Source organism: Podarcis liolepis (genome assembly GCF_965112155.1).
Source record: "Podarcis liolepis genome assembly, chromosome: 3".
In the NCBI taxonomy this organism is placed as follows: domain Eukaryota; kingdom Metazoa; phylum Chordata; class Lepidosauria; order Squamata; family Lacertidae; genus Podarcis; species Podarcis liolepis.
In genome coordinates, this window is record NC_139557.1 from 55152740 (window position 1) to 55173667 (window position 20928).

At 40.0% G+C, this 20928-nt stretch overlaps 1 protein-coding gene across 1 annotated transcript in view; it reads left to right on the forward strand.

Moving 5' to 3' along the window:
- LOC310704403 (dermatan-sulfate epimerase) overlaps nucleotides 1-20928 on the forward strand; it is a 145652-nt gene that overhangs the window by 60905 nt on the left and 63819 nt on the right. The window contains exons 7-8 of the mRNA XM_083497780.1: nucleotides 9582-9756; nucleotides 12104-12201. Of these exons, the coding sequence (XP_083353906.1) occupies nucleotides 9582-9756; nucleotides 12104-12201 (273 nt within the window). The remainder of the gene's footprint in view (nucleotides 1-9581; nucleotides 9757-12103; nucleotides 12202-20928) is intronic.

Below are 20928 nucleotides of genomic sequence, written 5' to 3' on the forward strand. Positions count from 1 at the left end.
AAAATTTTAAGGTGGAAACCTCTGAGATATGATTTAAGTTAAAAACAACAAAGTACTGAAGCTCTATTCCAGATTGCTGCTGTTTTCCATCCAGATTGGCTCTTAACAGTATTTGGTCCTCTTCCAAAGTGAACTTTCCAGTCAACAGTTGTTATTATTGAAAATGCATATTAAGAAAATGGTTCTCAAGGAGGGAAAGTTACTTTAGATAAGCATCTATATTTAGCACAAGATCTGGTAAAAGTTGTAACAGTGACGTCTCAGTTTTACATTGCTGTTTTGTCAAATAATAATTATTAATTTTGTGAAAAATGAATATATTTCCTCCATGATAAATAAACGCCACCTTTTAGTATCTCTAGACCTGCATATTTGTTTTCCCAAATCAAACTTGTTTATTTTCTTTTATTTATTCAAAATATTTCTATGCTACTTTTAATGCGGGAAATCCTCCCAAGATGGCATGCAAGTAAAATGATATTTACTTCAACTACAAAGACTAAAATAAACCAACGAAAGCATTAGCAGAATGCAGGAAAAAGAGACTAAAAGAAGTGGGTCTTCGGGGCTTTCCTGAACACCTGAAACAGAAATACATACATTGCTGATAAAAGCATACACCTCTTATTTATCAGACTGCAAAAGCAGTCTGTTTTCAGTTGACATCTGAAGCCCTACAATGCAAGGGACAAACACACCTCCAAGGTCAGATCATTCCACAGTCGGAGCCCTACAGTTTGTGTCCCCTCACTTCAAATCCTGGCAGGGAATGCAGACAGATTGCTGTCCATCTTAAGGATAGAGTTGACTGGTATTGGATGAGGCAGCCCTTCTGCAGATATCTGGGCCCCAAGCTGCATGGCAAGGTGAACATATTGAAAAAGTGCAGTGTTCCCAGTAGTATGGAAATTCAGCTGCAATTCTGCTTATAGCCTTCAGTGATGATTTATTGGTGCTATTAGCCACCTGTCTGAAGTATGTGACAAAATATTTGGTGAATTTAGTGCAGTGTCACTAGGTGGCAGTGACAGCATAGTTTAGTAAAAGGGTTATGACTTTGAAAGTAATTTACTGGTTTTCTGAGGATTCTTAGCTATTCCTTTCTCCCACCTCCAAATTAGGTTGCCAGTTTATTTCTTGGCAGGGCCCCATGTCATAAACAGATGCACGATAGGCAAAAAATCAAAAGGTGGAGTCTGTTTTATCACCACTTGTCCAAGTCTGAAAGAAAAGTTCAGTTGTTGAAACCTAAAATGTAGCTTTTAAAGGCCAGAAGACCTGGCAGGGAAAGAAAGTGGTAGCAATCTGAAAACGTGACCAAAATGAGGTAAATGTAAAAGGTATTTTAAAGTTTTTATGGCACATATTCTGTTTTGCTAAGGAGGTTACATTTCCACTCAGAGCTCTTATACAAGTACTGTATAATGAACATGAACATAAATGCAGGTTAGTTCAGTTGCTAATCATCATATGTTGTTGTTGTTGTTGTTGTTGTTGTTGTTGTTGTTGTTGTTGTTGTTGTTGTTAATATGGTTGTTGTTTTGTTCTTTGTTTCTTTTCCCACAGAGTGATGCACAGTGATTTACATTAAAACATTTTAAACATTGTGTCTATTGCAAGAACATTGTGTCTAGCAACTTGCTACACTTTTACCCAAGAATAGCTAAGTGTAGCAAGAATTGCTACACTTTTACCCAATAACAGACTCAAAAACCACATCAAAGTCTTAACAGTGATAAGCATTTAATATCATTTCCTTCCCTTTGTAAAAAATAACTTTGCATTTTCAATATCTCTAGTTAGTTTTTCAATGCTCTGGAATTGGGTGAGTTGTACTGCTTTTATCACAACTTTTTTTTTTTTAATCAACTGTTTTTCTCTAAGGCTCCCACAGCTCATTCTCAAATGTTTCAGCAGGATGTAGAAGCTGCACATCCACGGTTGCTTTCCTGATGAAAAGAATATCATGGAAATTGTGATCACAGATTCTCATTTAGATATGTAATTGTTCTTGCCAAGAGTGCAGCAAGTGTATTATTGGTGAAAGATGCTCAGGATCTTTTAATACTGAAAACTTAGTTTTAAGTTGTTGCTTACCAGTCAGGAATTATATCAGCTAGGGCAATTTGGATAATATTAGATGGATCTGAAAATGTTGTCTGATGATAGGAAAGCAAGTAAACTCCACTGGCTCGACATTATTTGATATGTCTCTTTGCTTGAGACTTAACCATTTCATATCCACAAACTTCTTGGTTCAGATGTCCTTGACTCCCCTTTTATTCAACCTATTGTCTCTAGAACTAATCATAGAAGCATTTAAGGTCCAACTAGATGCAACTGGATGCGTGCTCTGGTTCATGGGGTCACGAAGAGTCGGACACGACTAAACAACAACAGATGCTACCTCTGTTGTTGGAGCTCTGGTGCCTTTTTCTTTCTCAAAAACCATCCACTATTTGGGGGAAGGTTGGATTGGAGCATTCTTTGCCCTAGCTACTCTTGCCTCTGACCCTGCCCAACGCTGGCATGAAGCCCCCCAAAGAAAATGCAGCGCTTGGGCTGAAATAAGTTCCTTAGCCCTTTTTGTTCAAACTGAAAGAGGAAACGCCTGCATGTGTTTTAACCTATGGTCTTATTATCAATGTTTGGGAGCTCCAACCAATGAGCTCCCTTAAAACAGTCTTAAAATCAAAGAACTAAAATTAATAATAAAAATAAAAATAATTTTTTTCAGGAGTAAGGGGCCAAACCATCACTTTCATACATATCCAGCAGAAGATAGATGCCTACAGTAAAGTTCTGGGATTTAAAATTAATTATGTTGCACCCGTGAATATTCTCTCTTAACTCAAAACACTTATTTAAAGCAGCTGTTCAATTATTCATGGCTAACCTCCCATGGGAACCATTTGGGACTCAAAATTACTGCAAAATATAGCAGAACCTGTTAAAATGGATGGATGGCATTAGGAAAGACATGGAATTGTGGCATTCTCTGAATTGGTCATGGATAAAATAAAGGATTATGGCAGTTGAATAATAATCCTTTCTGAATTGTTACATCTGTTTCAGGCTCATCCTATTGATACACACCCAAAAATGTTCGAATCATATTTGACCATTCATTTTGTACTGCCTAAAAAATAGCAAGATTTGTCTTGTCTTGTCTTAGGAGACCACCCATCTTAAAATGATACCATGCAGCTTTTTAAAAATATCCTGCAGATTGAAAATCTGCATTCAGACAACACATGGTTTGTTGGTAGGAGAACATGCCGTGGCAGACCTTTTGCTCAGGTACTACCCCTTCCCATTCCCTCATCTGCATGCAAAAATAGGAAAATTTGAAGCAGTCTGAAACAAATAGATTCAAATTTTGTCTGAATGCAAACTCTGTTTAATTAACAATATCAACCCCACAATGTGATCCTTGTTTGGTGCCAATTGGTGGTTTGATTCTGGTTTGATGGTCAGGTTTGTTAGCAAAGTAGGTTTGTTAGCAAAGTAGAGCTTACACACACCATGGTTTGCCATATTGTGACAAAATAAACCGTAAACTAATATGGAGGAGGAGCATGAAACCCCAAATCTTACTACATCACAGTTGTTAAGGTCTTATTTAATGTAAGGCAGGGTTACATCTTAAAGCAGCCCAAATGCCTGGAAATGGAAAAGGAATCTGCAGAAGGTAAATAATAATGTGATAGCCTAGATTCAAAATAACACAGATCTTATTTTAAAAGTTAATAGCCTGTGTATAAAACCTGTGTGATGTATATAGATAATACCTTTAGCACTAGAAATTTAACCAGTCTTTCCACTTAGGCTGTATCCTGCCACTTCACATCAAGTGTTCTAAAATTTGGGGAAGTTTCAAATGATCAAAATCGGCCAAATTAAGTGGAAAAGCAATAATAATAACAATGATGACAAGCTGTGCCAGAAGTTAATTGTAACATGCATATGTTTCCCTTAGACAGCTCTGTTTAGATAAGTGGACAGAAATTTAAATTATTTTGAGGGACTAAGAATGTGATTATATATATATAATTACACAGAGGTAAAACTGCACTTAATTTCCAAGTATAACTAGGCGGTCAAGTTGTAACTGATCAAGGCGGTTACTGACTTTAGAATAAATCTTTAACAAAATTCTGCATTTCAACTGTTGTAATAATGAATACAACGTATACAGCTGCAGGAACAAAGCTTAGGTACCGTATTACTGTGTGTGTGTGTGTGTGTGTGTGTGTGTGTGTGTACAGTCTCAAAAGTAACTAAACACTGGCTGTAAAATTTCAGCTATTGGCGGAATTTGCATAACATCTGTCTGAATTCTTCATTTTAATTCCTTTTCCTCAGCCAAACCGTACAAGCAGTTAGTGCATTCCTTGATATATAATCAAACAGCTAATTCTTGCTGAAGGCGCATTAGCACTGCAGACTTCTGTGCTCTGCGACATAGCTTAATGATATTTACTTTAGGCAAAGTTATCAATGTATTAGAACTATTGATGTTGCTAACAAATATAGCCACGCTATAAGTGTGTGGAATGGATAAGGAACAGCAGACTTGGGGGCTGGATGCGGCCCTCCAGACCTCTTTCTCTGGCCCTAAGGGCTCTCACCAGGCCAGGCTCCCTTGCCAGACTACATCTCACCTCCCCAAACCACACCTTTCACTGGCCCTGCTCCAAACCCTCTTTGAATGCTTTTCCCTGTACAGTGACAATTCCTTATGTTGACCTGGATCAGGGATTGGCAACCTGCAGCCCATGGGCCGCAAGTGACCCACAGGGGTTGTTTAAATGGCCCATGAGCTGCCCCTGAACTGAGCTGCCCGCTCGGCAAGTCCCCGTGCACTGCGCTAAACTGGCACAGCGCGGAGTGGGGACTCGCTTCTGCGGTGCCGAAAATCACGTCTGCGCAGAGGCAAGAAGATGCCAAAAATTGCATCTGCGCAGATGCGATCCAGCCCACGGAGCGACCTCCGAGGGAGTGAACCAGCCCAGGCAAGGTAAACCTTACTGGCCCAGGCAAGGTAAACCTTGCTGACCCTGACCTGGATGAAAGGGGTATGTGTGTTGACATCTCTGACCTTTGCAGGGCCTACTTTACAAAGGAAAGACCCTATCCATTCATCCATCCCCTTTTTTTGCTTTCCAAGGCCCACCATTGGCAAGAGGCTCCTGGAAGGTTTTCAAAAGGAAATGCAGCCCTTGGACCAAAAAAGGTTTAATCCTCCTTGATTGTGATAGACAAGATAGATTAAAACAAAGATCATGTAGTTTTAAGTCATCCGTTTGGGAGCTGAGGTCGGTTATGATTTGGACTGAGATGTTTTATGTAGCAATACATTAAACACATAAGACATGATAAGTGCCCAGATGTTTATGCACAGGAGAGCTATGTGATATGCATTTATTTCTTCAAGAAAACTGGGACAGCCTACTTGTGTTTTCTTGTTATTTTCTGACAGATTAACCAATTCGTTACTGGCCAAGGATTCTGTTGTGTTAGGCTTGAGGGACCCATTCCCTCATGGAGAACCTTTCAGGAACCAGAGGCAGACATGGTTAAAGGCAAAAGTAGGTGGAGCAGTTTCAGATATCTGAAGAAGTGTGCATGCACATGAAAGCTTATACCAAGAACAAACTTAGTTGGTATCTAAGGTGCTACTGGACATACATATATATGTTTTGACTGCTTCAGACCAACACGCCTACCTACCTGAATCTAGTATTTTTACAACTTGTTTTTGTCAGTTGTGAAGTGTCAACATGGCCCTTTTTTCTTCATTTCACCCAACTTAACTACTAGAAACTATAAAAAGCAGAGATATTGACCTAGTGAAATGAATACACAGAGATTTTTTTTGTATTTCTTTTGAAAGGTTTTATGAATAGAATGCATAGAATACCAGTTTGTACGAGCTATAAATATAAAAAATAAAACAGCAGTGGGATGCCGGAGATGTAGGAAACCTTTGGGACACCTCTGTACCCAGCAGCTCTAGCAGTTTCAAGTGCTTACTCATTCCTGCCACAATTGTTACAGTGCCCAGTTTAGAAGCCAGATGGTCCATATTTCCTGTGGCAGAGCTCTTGGCAATGGTAATGGCTGTTGCAGCCAATGCTGCCTAGAGCTCTCAGCTTTTTATTGTGTATTGCTGCTGCCTCCTTCTGTGGGTATGGCCAGGCTCTTGGGATGCATGAATGCTGATGCCTTCAGACATGAGGTAAACATTTCCAAAGGGATTTGAGTGATACAAGAAAGAATCCTGCTTTAGTAAATGGGAATCGTCTGTGGGCTTCATGGGAATCAGATTTACAGCATAATCATCACAAGAATGTGCTAAAAACTTTTTATAAAGACGTAATATGAGGAGAAAGGGAGGAAATGAGTTACACGTAACATGAAGTGGCCACGCAGCACCTCTTGACAGTGGTTGTCAACATATCGGTTGGTCTTAAGATCATTGTGTTATAGCCAACAAAGTTCCAGTGTGAGTAGACCTGTTGAATTTAATGGATATGACTAGTTTCAATAGGTCTGCTCTGAGAGATTTATTTTAAAAATTAATAAATCACTTCATAGACTGAAACATTCAAGTGTGCATGCGGAAGTCCTGAATGAGTGGGTCTTTCTCTGAAGAAGACAGCTTCTTTTTTCCCTTTCACACACAAAGCAGTTTAATCACTTGAAGTTTATGAGGAAGTGATCTGCAAGGGAAACTCAGTGCTCAGACCAGATTCTGCTGCCAGCCAGGCCACATGCAACTAATTACCCACATCATCTTAGCCTTCTCATTTACAAATCACTGCTTGTTTGCTCTCTCTTTTTATTTTTACTGTATTTATTGCACACTTATACCCCACTGTTTCTATGAAGAGATCAGAGTAGGGTTCCGAGCAGTTTGCCAGGCCAAGCCTGCTTAGCTGGAACAATAGAATCATTATTGTATGCCTATGTTCATTTTCTAGGCTTTAGTGCATTGAGTTTTAAGAAGAGCAATTAAGGAAAGATGAAAAAATACAATCTCAGCAAAACTGTGTTACTTCATCTTCTGAGTCTGCTGGAAAAAACAAACCCCAAACCCAAATATGTTGATCCTAAGAGGAGTTAAAAACCATAGGGGCATTCTCTGGTAAATATAGATTCTGGCAGTTTCTCAAAATAAACCTTGGAGAGATTTATAACACAGATTGCTCCAGTGTAATCGCATTCCCAGATAACAGTGTATTATGCTTTCTGTAGTAGCAGAAACAATGAGGGTTACACAGGATTACCATAGTTCTCTCAAACTATAGATGAAATGGAAAGCCTGTGTCTCTCCATTTCAAACTGCAGGGGGGGGGATTGACTGATGAAAGCTTATACCCCTTACAAAAAAAAAATTTTTTACACTCAGAAAAATGTCATGTCAGGGAGAAGACTAGACAAGTATGGCTAGGACATTTATGCATGACATCAATTTTTCTATGTGAGATGGGAATTGTGAATGTCTTCACAATCTGGTGTGGTACAGTCCAAATGCATATTTACCATTTCATTGCTATTTTTTATAATTGATCTCTCTCTCTCTCTCTCTCTCTCTCTCTCTCTCACACACACACACACACACTCTATCTCAGTAATTTATTAACAAGAAAGTTTTCAAACTCTACAGAAAGGACAAGCCCAAAGGACTTTGCTGGTGTCCAAGACCTGCTAATTTTCTATTTTATCATATATAGTCATACCTTGGTTTTAAACAGCTTAGTTCTCAAACGTTTTAGCTCCTGAACACCACATACCCAGAAGTGACTGTTCCGGGTTGCGAACTATTTTTGGAAGCTAAATGTCTGACAGGGCTTCCACGGCTTCCAATTGGCTGCAGGAGCTTACTTCAGCCAATCAGAAGCCACGCTTTGGTTTCCAAATGTTTTGGAAGTCGAATGGACATCCGGAATGGATTCCGTTTGACTTCCAAGGTATGACTATACCAACTTAACAGAAACTACTCTTGTTTAAACTAGAATGATTTACCTTTGCGTATAGACATCTATTCCTGTATGCTACAATATCACAATGCTACCCCCCTTTCATTGCAGTTGTTATAGAAAACCATTTGCTGTGCAGCATTTATAACATATTCTACTTATTGCTTTGGAATCTGGATCCTTAAGCTGGTGAAAACCTGGAGCACTTTGAGTTTAAGCTGTTTTATCCTATTGAAATCAGTGGTTATACACTGGCTCCCTTCCAAGTCCTCTTTTGTAGCAACTGGATTTGAACCAACTGCGGAGACTATTTCATTCCCTACAGATATTGCCATTTCAAATATACCCTGCTCCTCCTCATGAAATAGCTGAAGGCCAAGGGGTTTAAATTTTTGTTTGTGTTTTGATCTGAGGAAGGCACTGGGCACATTCCACAAGGAGAAGTAATGTCTAGGATTCATTAAACCATTCAGTGAAGCTGACCAACGGTATTGAGCAAGAGAGGGAAATGATATAGAAATGTTACCAAATCCAGCTTGCATGCTATTAGCAGAGGTGCATGTGCCTGGCAGCCACTGGGAATTCTGCCAGAGTCTGATGCAAGTATATAATGGGGCCAGTGGAACTCCCACAGTCCAACATTCCACCCTGCTTGTGGTTTTGCTTCCTGTGTGCTGAAGTGCTGGCTTCTGTTGCAGCCTGAAGTTCGTTTCCCAATTTTGGCTTTTAAGTGTGTAAACATTCCCAATTTCAGATTTCTCTGGCAATTAGTGTGCCTTGGTTCAGCTTTCTGGTGGTGTGGAACAGTCTCTTTCAACATGGCGCCCCCCCCCCCCCGATGCTGCTGGATTCCAATTCCCATCTTTCCCAGCCAGCATAGCCAATGGTTAGGGATGTTGGGAGTTGTAGTCCATAATATCTGGAAGGTTACCAGGTCAGGGAAGACTGCTGCAGAACTACCTTAACCACAGCAAATACACTTGGTGTTCTCTCTTTCGAGGAAGAGGTAGACAATGGTTCCCTTTTTGTTAATTCTGTATGTGTCATGGTGGGTAGTAGTCATGCTGTTCAGCTTTGTGGAGCTGTGGCAATCATTTGTGACACATTCAGAGTTTCTGTTATGAAGAAGCATTGCATTGCACATTTTCTCAGTAATTGAGGTTCCTTGAAGTATGTACCTATTGCAATTTTCTAAGAAATGTGGAAATCTGCTAAGAATTTTGATGGCATTATGAATGCGTTCTTGAAGATCCAGCATGTTTAGATATAATAGTTTTTCTGTCTGTTGGTAAAGTTATTATTACCAAAGTAAACCATACATTGACATTTCTCTTTCCTCCTTATTTCATAACATTTCTTTTCATAGATCAAAATCCACATGAGTGCTTAAATACAGGATTCCATGTGCCCAGCAATAAATTTGTACACCTCCCTCTTATCATCTGCCCTGATGAAATCACACAACTTATTTTTTAAAAGCAGTTGTGGGGGCAGAGAAGAGCTGTTGAGCAGGGTCTTAAAAACTGTGTGCAAGTGGGCACACAGATGACACATGGGTGTTCAATACGCTGCATAATCTTATCCTCTACTTTTCAGAAAATGGGGGGACGTATTTTCCAGAAGTAAAACGCAATCCAGGAAAATACATACAATGTTGTCCTGATGCTGTTAAAAAGTGGCTGAGAAGACTCAAGGACAGTGGAAAGATTTTGCTATTGATTACCAGTTCTCACAGTGACTACTGCAGGCTTTTATGTGAACACGCCTTAGGGTAAGTAGAATGCTTCCATCATTTGTTGTTTTCATTTAGACTTTATCTTGCAGTTAGCAGGAAAAGAAGGAATGAAAAAAGTAAGAAATGGGCGTCTGATGATTTAATGCTGAGTACATTTGTATCTTAAATTGTGACCAAAAATCATAGGGTTCACCCATTGCACTTTTAATGACGGCCAAAATTATTGAGATGGAGGCGATAGAGGAGCAACCTCCCACTATCTGTTTTTATTTTACTTGCTGAAATGCAGCCATAAGTGCCATGGAGTGGAGGAAGAGGGAGATATTTCACCCATTCCCCATGGGCCATTTATGATGTTGTTGTTCAAAATCTGGTGTTTTTCTTCACCAACCCCTCCACATACATTTATTTTAGCCGATTTCTAGTGTCTGACAGATGTAGTTTGGGGTGAGGTGGGTGACTTCTGAGCTTCCCTTGGATTCCTTTTCCTTCCTGACTATCAAAAGCAGCCAGTTCTGGATTATCAATCTGGATCTCCATGGTGCTTGGTGCCATACTGAGGGAAGGTGTGGTTCCAGCCACCCTAAAGGAGATGCAGTTTTTCAACCCCTTTTAAAGAAACTAATCTGGATCCAGCATATTGAATAATTACTATCCAGTGTCAAAGTAGCCATTCTTGTGAAGGGTGCTGGAGCAGGAAGTGGTGTTCCAGCTCCAGGCAGTTTTGGATAGCGCTGATTATTTGGAGCTAGCCCACTCCAAATTTCAGCTTGCTTTTGGGATTGGAATTGCCATAGCCATCCTGGCAAACCACCTTCTCCAGGAAAAGACACAGGAGAGCAGCCCTGTTGATTATTTTGGACATTCCAGTGGCTTTTGATACCATCAGCTATTCATGTATTTTATTTATATTAAACAAATAAACATATGGTTTTATAACCCAGTCCTATATGCAAGTAAGCACAATTTAATCCAATTAGTTGTACATTGAGTAGTGGGCAGGAGATTGCAGCCTAAGTGAACAACAGCATGCTAAATCTAGATGTGTTGAACTGGTTTGCTAGCTTCCATTGCAACTTCCAATTAAATTCATGAGTAGATTCAACTGGAAAATATTAAACTGGAAAGGTGAAGGGTGGGGGAAAGTCAGCATTTTCCTTGCTTTTCCTTTTAATACAGTAAATGGATTCACACAGAACTTATTTCTTTTCTCCTCTAGTTTTGAATTTTTGCACTCAGAATACTATTTTCCTTAAATCTTTTCCAGATGCTTCCTTTCTTCAGTCCTCTGCAGACATTCATTGTGCATATACTGAATGTGGGGGAATGAACAGGGTCATGGTGTCAGATATCGTCCTGACATATGTGCATACTAATTATCTGATTATGAATATTATATATCATAATAAGATTGTGCTACATTGTCATGCTGACCATGAACAAATCTAGAAAATAGAACAGACACCAAGTTGAACCTCAGAACAAGGACATTACTGCACTTTTTGCAGTTAGTTTAGACATACTTTCCTTAGCCAACAAACACATCTCTCTGTTTTAAACCATATTTCCAGTGTTGTTGGAATGAAAGTTTAATTTGTTGACCCTTGTACAGGATATTTTGCATATCTCTGTAAAGAATATGTAAAGTTTTTTGTGTGTGTCAACGTTTCTTCATTAATAATAGGACCTAAGGAATAATAGGACTCTACACTGGAGTTTAGCTGTTGAATGCAATCCATAAAATCTAAGAGAGAGATGTATGTTCAGTTTAAATAAAGCGCATAACTGCCATTGATTTCAGTGTGGGGTTTAAGTGAGTATAACTTTCCCTGGATTGTGCCCAAGGTATATAAATGCTACCATTTGCTTATATCTCATATTATTAAAATGTATTGTCAAGTATTTGCCTACTTCAGCACTCAATATTTTTCAGATTTGATTACCTGACTAAAAGTATTATATATCATAAGCATTTCACATATGGAGTTAATTTTAGGGATTAAATTATTTATTTTTAGTCAGAATAAGAACTTTAGTCATTTCTGATGCTTGTAAAACTCATTTGTCTGCTTGTTCTTATATTACCTTCACATTTGATTAGCAATCAAAACTCATGGGGATTTTTTTCAGGAGTATGGCAAACACGATCTAGTGTTGCAATGAAGGTGTATTTCATAAATTTCTTATGTAAATTATATTCTCATGCATAGAGAAAACAGAAATTATTCCTAAAGAAATAATTATGAAACCCTAACCACAAAAACCCACCCCTAATTCAGGTGTGGGCATGTCTTAATTAGTTGAGCTTCTTTATACTAGGGCAAATATCTATTTAATGCCTTAAAATGCATTTTTATTGTTTTGTTTTTTATCATTGTCATAGGAATGATTTTGAAGACCTTTTTGACATTGTAATCACAAACGCCCTCAAACCCGGTTTCTTCTCTCAGCCACCAGATCAAAGACCTTTCCGAACACTTGGTAAGCTTGAATAATATTTAAACTTTTAAGCCACTTTGATAAACAAGAACACATTGAGCAGATTGCAAATAACATACAGTTACATACATAATCCGTTCCGGAAGACCGTTTGACTTCTGAAACATTCAAAAACCGAGGCGCAAAGGGCTGGCTGCAAGTTCAATGGAGAAAATTGAAAAACACGCAGCGGAAGCCATTTGACTTCTGAGGCATGTTCGGAAATGGAAGCATCTACTTCCGGGCTTTTGGCATTCAGCTTCCAAAACATTTGGCTTCCAAGACGCTCAAAAACCGAGGTAGCACTGTATTTAATTGCAGAAAAATAAACAAATTCAAGCCTGACAGGCAGAATATTCCAAATCAGGCTTCCTCAACCTCGGCCCTCCAGATGTTTTGAGACTACAATTCCCAGCACCCCTGACCACTGGTCCTGCTAGCAAAGGATCATGGGAGTTGTAGGCCAAAAACATCTGGAGGGCCGAGGTTGAGGAAGCCTGTTCCAAATCATAGGCACCATCACTAAAAGGACTCTGTGTCAGGTATGTTGTGGTGTTATGAACAGAATGGTGTTGGTATACTCTGGTGACTACAAGCTATTTCGCACAACACACAAAAACAAACTGGTGAGTGTGCTTTCAAGAGGGAAATGCAGCCCATCACTGTTCTATGATGAGTGTCATATGATATATGTGTTTGCAAATGCATTCTTGTTGCCATAAGCAGTTTTTTCCTGTAAATCTTTATATACACCTCCAAAAATGAAATGTATGAAGAGCCCCTGGAAATATAAATAATTGCCCTAACCCTAACCCCACTTATCTTGGAATAAGCCCCATTGAATTCAGTAGCACTTAGATACGGTTATGATTGCACTGTATTTTGAAAAAGATGACTGGCATTTTAAAGGAAAGTAGGATCAGTGCTTCCCAATGACGCATTTTTTCCCCTAATTTTGTTGAAATTACCTGAGTACGCAATCAGAGTTGGAAACCAACTCTCATAGCAAGCTGTCCACTTCATCTTGCTTCACTATGCGTTTCTAAATCAGGTACACTGCTCTACCTTTCTACTAAGCCAGGGGTAGGCAACATGGCACCCTCCATGGTTGCACTACAACTCCAGTCAGCCCTGTGAATAGTCAATAACAATGGCATTTGTAGTCCAACAGCACCTGGAGAACACCGTGTTGGCTACCCCTGCACAAAAAAATATTTATTGGGGTTTCTTTACATGGGTTTAAGTGGCCATTCTCTGAAACACCTTCAACAAATGACATGCCACTTTTGCAGAGAAAGTTTTCATTTCACATGCTTTCCCTCTTAGACTCTCTATCTTTTAATAAGCTTTTAACAGTTGTCATAAAACAATAGATAAATGGAAAACAATTGGCAAGTTGAAAATCACATAAATATTAGGTAAATGGAAAACCAAGAAATAAGATACTAAAAAAAAAATGTCTCAAGTTTGGAATCTGATATGCCCCGTGGCTGTTAAAAGCTGCTATAGGGACAGACATGTCAATTTCAGTTTCTCTTTTCCTCATTTTTTTCCTATCGTAAATTCAGTTCTCCATACTTCTGCAGCAATTTGCTAATGTTTTTATATTATGTTCACAATGTACAGTGGTGCCCCGCAAGACGAAATTAATTCGTTCCGCAATTTTTGTTGTCTAGCGAATTTTTCGTCTTGCGAAGCACGAAATCCCATAGGAATGCATTGAAAATCAATTAATGCGTTCCTATGGTCAAAAAAAGTCCAAACAAAGCCAAATTTGGTACAACAACAGTTTATTAACTGCTCTTTAAAGTCACACATACTGTAAAGAGCAGTTCAAAAATTTAAGGGAAAATAAATTAACTTTATAAACAAAACATGTCTTTGTTTTTAGTCAAAGAAAAAAAAGTCGCGAGACGTTTTCGTCTTGCGAAGCAAGCCCATAGGGGAAATTCGTCTTGCGAGGCAAATCGCGAACGGAAAAACCTTTCGTCTAGCGAGTTTTTTGTCTTGCGAGGCATTCGTCTTGCGGGGCACCACTGTATGTGTTTTCGTGTGCATTGATTAGAGAAATGAGAAGAGCTGATTTCAAAGGATAGCTAGCTGTGTTTTTGGTTCACATATTGGTTTGACATAAGTATGAATTAGGTAGCTTCTTACTAAAAGGCAAGCAAAATCTTATTTCTCCCCACATCCCTATACTAAAGGTAATGGTACCCCTGACTGTTGGTCCAGTCATGGACGACTCTGGGGTTGTGGAATTCATCTCGCTCTATAGGCTGGGGGAGCCGGTGTTCATCCACAGACAGCTTCCGGGTCATGTGGCCAGCATGACTAAGCCGCTTCTGGCGAACCAGAGCAGCGCACATAAATGCCGTTTACCTTCCCACTGGAGCGGTACCTATTTATCTACTTGCACTTTGATGTGCTTTCAAACTGCTAGGTGGGCAGGAGCTGGGATTGAGCAACGGGAGCTCACCCCATCACAGGGATTCAAACCGCGGACCTCCCGATTGGCAAGCCCTAGGATCTGTGGTTTAGACCACAGCGCCACCTGCGTCTCTCCTATACTGGTATGACGTAATTTCATATAGCCTGTATGAAGTTCAAGCTTGATAGGACTCTAGGAATCTAGAAATAAATAGTCCTGGATTTAATTTACATACAGCCCCTTCAAGGTGGGGATTTATTGTGGGACAAGAATACAGACATGATACAGGCTCCTTTTCTCAGAGACAGTACATTTCCTTCTCTAAGACAGTGTTTCCCAACCACTGTTCCGCGGCACACTAGTGTGCCGCGAGATGTTGCCTGGTGTGCCGTGGGAAAAATTGAAAAATTTAAAAATAAAGTATTTTATAATTTTTCACATTTCTGTTTACTTGCTATTTCATAATAAAGTAATTATAAAATACTTTCTTTGTGTTTATTTGATTCCTATTCAAGAGAATTACTTTATATATAGTCAATATAGGCACAGAGTTAAATTTTTTAACATTTTCTAATGGTGGTGTGCCTCGTGATTTTTTTTCATGAAACAAGTGTGCCTTTGCCCAAAAAAGGTTGAAAAACACTGCTCTAAGAGACACAGATGGGAGGGTTAAATACCATCAGCCTAAGCACAATTTTCCCAATCAAATTGGAAGCCCCTTTCCTGGAAGCTGCATTAAAGGATTGGGCTTTTTTATCATCATATCAGTCACAGATTTCCCAGAGTGACATGTAGTTTTGCTGTTATAAACAGATGGTAATAAGCATTTCAATCAGCCATTTGTATTTGCTTTAGGTTTTTCCCCATAGAGGAAACAGTATCTGGAATATGCGTGTAATTTTAGATCAGGAAAATTGTAGAGTTAAATGCCTCCAGGTTCTCTGTGCTTCCCTGGACAAATGATTATCCTCTCGCTGGTGTGCATTTAATGAAGAAAAATCAGAAAAATCACAGATTTCCAGGCTTAGCATGTAGTATGACCCTAATTTTCTACTAGAGAGAGATTAGGGCAGGGAAGTAAGTTTATCATGTGTATAAGAAGAAATCAGCATCTTTCCTCTCTCCCTGTCTTGGCCACATGCACACCACGGTGCACTGATCATTATGCAGAATGGGTTCCCTATGTGTGCCTTTCACAGATGCAACTGATTGTGCTCCTAGGGAAAATTTATTCTTAAGTTTCTTGTGGGCCAAGATCCCTCGGAAGAGAGCAGCAGTTAGATGAGGGCATGGAAGGCGCACAAACAGCCAAAGTGCTGTGGTGTCCACAGGAGGAGGGGAGGGTAGGAAAGTATGAGAGTGACATTGAGAGCCATTCCTTTGTGCAAAGGCTCACCACATGGAAGGTGGGGAAGATCAAGAAGGGATCTTGTCTTGGGTATTATTATTAGCCATTTATTTTTGTATGTCTCTGTGTGTGTGGGCGCGTGGCCACAGGAAATTGGGGAAATGAAAACCCTTGATAGAGAGTACTAGTCTGAACTGAAGTTCACTGACGGTTGTTAATCTAACTCCAAGTATCCCATAATGAACCAGAGGAAAAAAATGCTGTCATAAGGAGACAGCCTGTGTTCCACCAAGCAGGAAATCAGAGATACTGAAAGGGCAAGGAAGTTGCCCATTGCCTTCTTTATGCAAAATTATTTTTACAACATTTTTCATTGAAAAATGAAGTCTTGCAAGTAGGAAACAGGGGTAAGCAAGATGTTGCAGATGGCTGCAAATGAAATAAACAAACCGTATGTTATGGGAGGGAGGGTGTGTACATACAGGAGAACACACAGTAACTGGGTTAACTGTGAGACAAACTGCCTCCCAACTTCAAATATGGTGATCAATCAGGTTCGGAGCATAGGCAAAACAATACATTGCATAAAAAAATACCTATACCCAGAGTTGCTTTATGGGCTATAAGTCCACCCTACACAACATTCTAAATATCTAGACTTCCCATTTCTGTAGACCCTAGCAGGCAGCTACATCAGGTTTATTGAGTCTCTGGAAAGGTGCCATACATACTGTGTGGGCCACATTTGGTTTAGAGGGTTATGGTTGTACAAAATTCCTATCAAGTAAAAAGCAGTGCAAAAAAATAAGTAGATCACTGTGCGCAGAGTTCCCTTTTTTCTTTTTTTGAATTCCCCTAGCATTCCCCCTCATACCCTAGGGGATTACTTCTGAATCGGGAAGTGAATCTGAGAGGAAGTAAACACTATATCTGGTGTGTTTTTTCTGCCTTTCAAAGACTGAAAAATTACCAAAGAGCAACAGCAGAACAGCCAGAGTAATTTCTTTTAGCCAAGAACAGAGTTTCCTTTGTTTGTTGAAAATGAGTAGAGAAATTGGTCACAAACTATTGTTAGCTGTATAATAGCAGATTTCTTCTGTAAACTTTAGAACTACAGACAGTGTGTGTCCCCCCATTTACATGCATTCCACTCATGCGTGATCACATTTACACATGTCACTGTGAAATATGTAAATAAATGATTTGAACCAGGAAATGGAGACAAAACAGCACAAAGAGAACTGGAGAGTGGGGGAAACAGCTTGCACCACCACTCCAAGTGCAGTGGTACCTCGGGTTACAGACGCTTTAGGTTACAGACTACACTAAACCAGAAATAGTACCTCGGGTTAAGAACTTTGCTTCAGGATGAGAACAGAAATTGTGCAGCGACAGCAGGAGGCCCCATTAGCTAAAGTGGTACCTCAGGTTAAGAACAGTTTCAGGTTAAGAACGGACCTCTGGAATGAATTAAGTTCTTAACCTGAGGTACCACTGTATATCATTGCCCCAACTCCCTAACCCTCCTTGTCTTTCTTCTTCCTGGCCAGCGGAGCTGTTGCATGGAGGGTGCTCCATTCCTCTGGCCGTCCCTCCCTTCCTTGCTCATTCATATCAGTTTTGTTCCTTGGGCAGGATCCGAGAGTCCATCCACCCTCCTATCAGCCTTGCCCTCTCTCTCATCGCCCCACAAGCAGGCAGCAACATTATTTACTCGGGGGGGGGGGGAGAGAAACTAGATAAAAGGAAACAGTCTCCAGCATCTTCCAAGATGATCAGGGAGAGAGCCTAGAGGCCCTGCTGCGGCACTGGGCGCAAGGAGCCACCTGGCCACCAACACACTAACCCCAAGCTCAACTTTCCAGTCACCAGAGGCACACAGGTTGCATACGAAGAAGAGTGCATTGTCACCCAGGAAAGGCAGGCAGATGGGTGAGATCTGTCAAGAGAGAGCTGCTTCCCAGCCTCTCTCAACAACGCCCTCCCTATATATGTGATTTCTCCTATATGTGTGAAGTCTGGGAATGTAAACCTCGCATAAGTGGGGGAACACCTGAACACATACGGGATACTGTCTTTTGATACATAGTGGCTGACAGAGGTTTAGTCCAGAAGTGAAAACTTTGTGATGATTAGGGTTGTAGTTCAGCAACATCTGAAGGGCCAGAGTTTAGCAACCCCTGATATAAAGTAATACAAATGTATTTAAATTAACTTGCAATCTAACATCAAGTTGGTATAGAAATAAGCTGCACTACTTCCCTTTTCTGTGGGGTGAAAAGATTAGCTTGTTTACCTCTCAATCCAACACAAGCAATGGGGAGTTTATTCATCATTCCCAACAAATATTTTGGTTAAATGCACAGGATGATTTAAAGAGTTTGGGAAATGACCGCTGTAATGCATAAACCATTTCAAGTGTTGGATAACTAGACGTCAGAATTGGAACTGTTGCTGAAATTCATTAAGTTGGACACTGGACTCAATGCTTCCAAAAGACGCCTCAGATTTCTTCTTTTACTTTTGTTTAGATTCAGGCAGCAAATGCTAAAGGTCAAAAACCTCAGAATGCATGACAGTTCATTTTCATGTTTGACACTTGTTTCATCAGTTTTTCCTTGTAGAGTTGGTCACCAGTATAGGATTAGTGTAAATTCTGATGCACTTGGCCTTGTGCTTTTCCCCTCAAAGTACCAATATTTTTTTCTCTCTAAGTTGATTCTTCATAATATTTAACTGATTATTCGAAAGTAGGATAGGGCCATCATAATTTACAGAGTCTTCCATGTGGTATTATAGCTCCTTCACACTTCTTACATGGATATCATTGCTATGTAGGAAATTGTATCTGTATTTTGCACACACTTGTATACAATGAAATCAGGCATGTTTATTTCTGACTGATTGACTGATGAGTAATTTCTGTGATTCATTTTTCTATAAACTACCAGAAGTGGTGTACAAATATGAAATATAGCATAATGGTGAACACTCAATTTGATAAAATTAAAACCAGAAGACAATGAAGTTAAGAAGCCATTGGAAAAGGCTCTCCACTTAGTCATTCCAGGAATTACATTAGAAAATTAGTTCTCTTCCAGAAGGTTAAATATTGAATTTAAAGAGCATTATACAAAACGTAGTAGTATTATACATATCTAAGGCTAACTAATATGTTTAGAATACAGTGGTACCTCGGGTTAAGTACTTAATTCGTTCCGGAGGTCCATTCTTAAGCTGAAACTGTTCTTAACCTGAAGCACCACTTTAGCTAATGGGGCCTCCTGCTGCCGCCGTGCCACCGGAGCATGATTTCTGTTCTCATCCTGAAGCAAAGTTCTTAATCCGAGGTACTATTTCTGGGTTAGCGGAGTCTGGAACCTGAAACATGCACTGTAGTATGTATTGGAGCACTATGGTAGAAGCTGATTTTTTTCTGCATATTTTGGTGGAACTGTTGTACTATAGAGACATTCTGAACAAATATAAATATGAAACTTATTCAGTTAATTTGTATCATTACAGACACATGGAGCGTTGTAATCTATAGTATGTTAATGGCTGAAAAAATAATGGCTTCTCTGAAGTGGGAAAAACAAAAACTACCATTGATAGCATTATGCAATGCTCATGAATAAAAGCACAGCTACTGTTCATAAACGTTTAGGAAAGGAAAATGCTATGCAATTATTTATAGCTCTTAGATCTCCCATTCCAGCATACCTGCTTGTCTGTCAACTTTTCAGCATGGTTGGAAACCTCAGTTGGTTGTGGATGATAAGGGACGTAAAGCATACTTGCAAATGTCATACATGGCAATATCTGTGAAGGAATTCATTTTGTGTGTAGCATTCCTGAATGACTACTTTGTCCAATCCAAAATTGTATTCAGAAGAGTGATTGATGTGGGTGAGTAAATATCCTTAGGAGCAAACCATTACAAGAGTTGTTAAAGAACCATCCACAACCCATAGACCCTAGATCAAAGGAGAGCAGCAGTAGCTTATCAATGTCTTGTCTTGATATTGAAAATAAGCTTTACTGCAGCACTTGAGCTCTTAGTGTCAATGCATTAAATATATAAATCATTCTGTCAGGGACTTGAATTCACTTAGTTAGATTAATGCAAAGATTGGTTAGGTTTCACTAGAAAAAAAGTTACTGTTTATTTATTGAAAAGCTTTAAGACAGTTGAGTAAGGTCATTCTCAGGAATTTTATTGGCATGCTTTAAGTAATCTGAACAGATAGAAAATGCTGGGAATTTGGAGCAGTCATTCCAGGCCTTATCCTCTGCACTGTAGCGGTGCAGCCCTATTTTTGCACAATAGCACAGGAAGTGATCGGACCATGACAAGGGAGGAGCTTGCACATGTTGCTGCATGGTGAATTTCTGTCTGTTGGAATTACCAGATGACTCCAACAACCATGTAGGATGATAGTCTGACCATTTGCCTAGGGCTACTCCTCTGTAGCATTAGGGACGCGGGTGGTGCTGTGGGTTAAACCACAGAGCCTAGGACTTGCTGATCAGAAGGTCGGCGATTCGAATCCCTGTGATGGGGTGAGCTCCCGTTGCTCGGTCCCAGATCCTGCGAACCTAGCAGTTTGAAAGCACGTCAAGTGCAAGTAGATAAATAGGTACTGCTCCGGCGGGAAGGTAAACAGCGTTTCCGTGCGCTGCTCTGGTTCTCCAGAAGCGGCTTGGTCATGCTGGCCACATGACCCGGAAGCTGTACACCAGCTCCCTCAGCCAATAAAGCGAGATGAGCGCTGCGACCCCAGCGCTCAGTCACGACTGGACTGCAGCAGCGTGCAAATCCATGCAGTATTAACACTGCTGAGGCTGGGGTGCTGCTGTAGAGATGCAGGATTCCTGCATCAGCCACAAGCACTCGCAGGGGTCAGCAACCTATTTCAGCCATGGGCCGGTCCACCGTCCCTCAGACCATGTG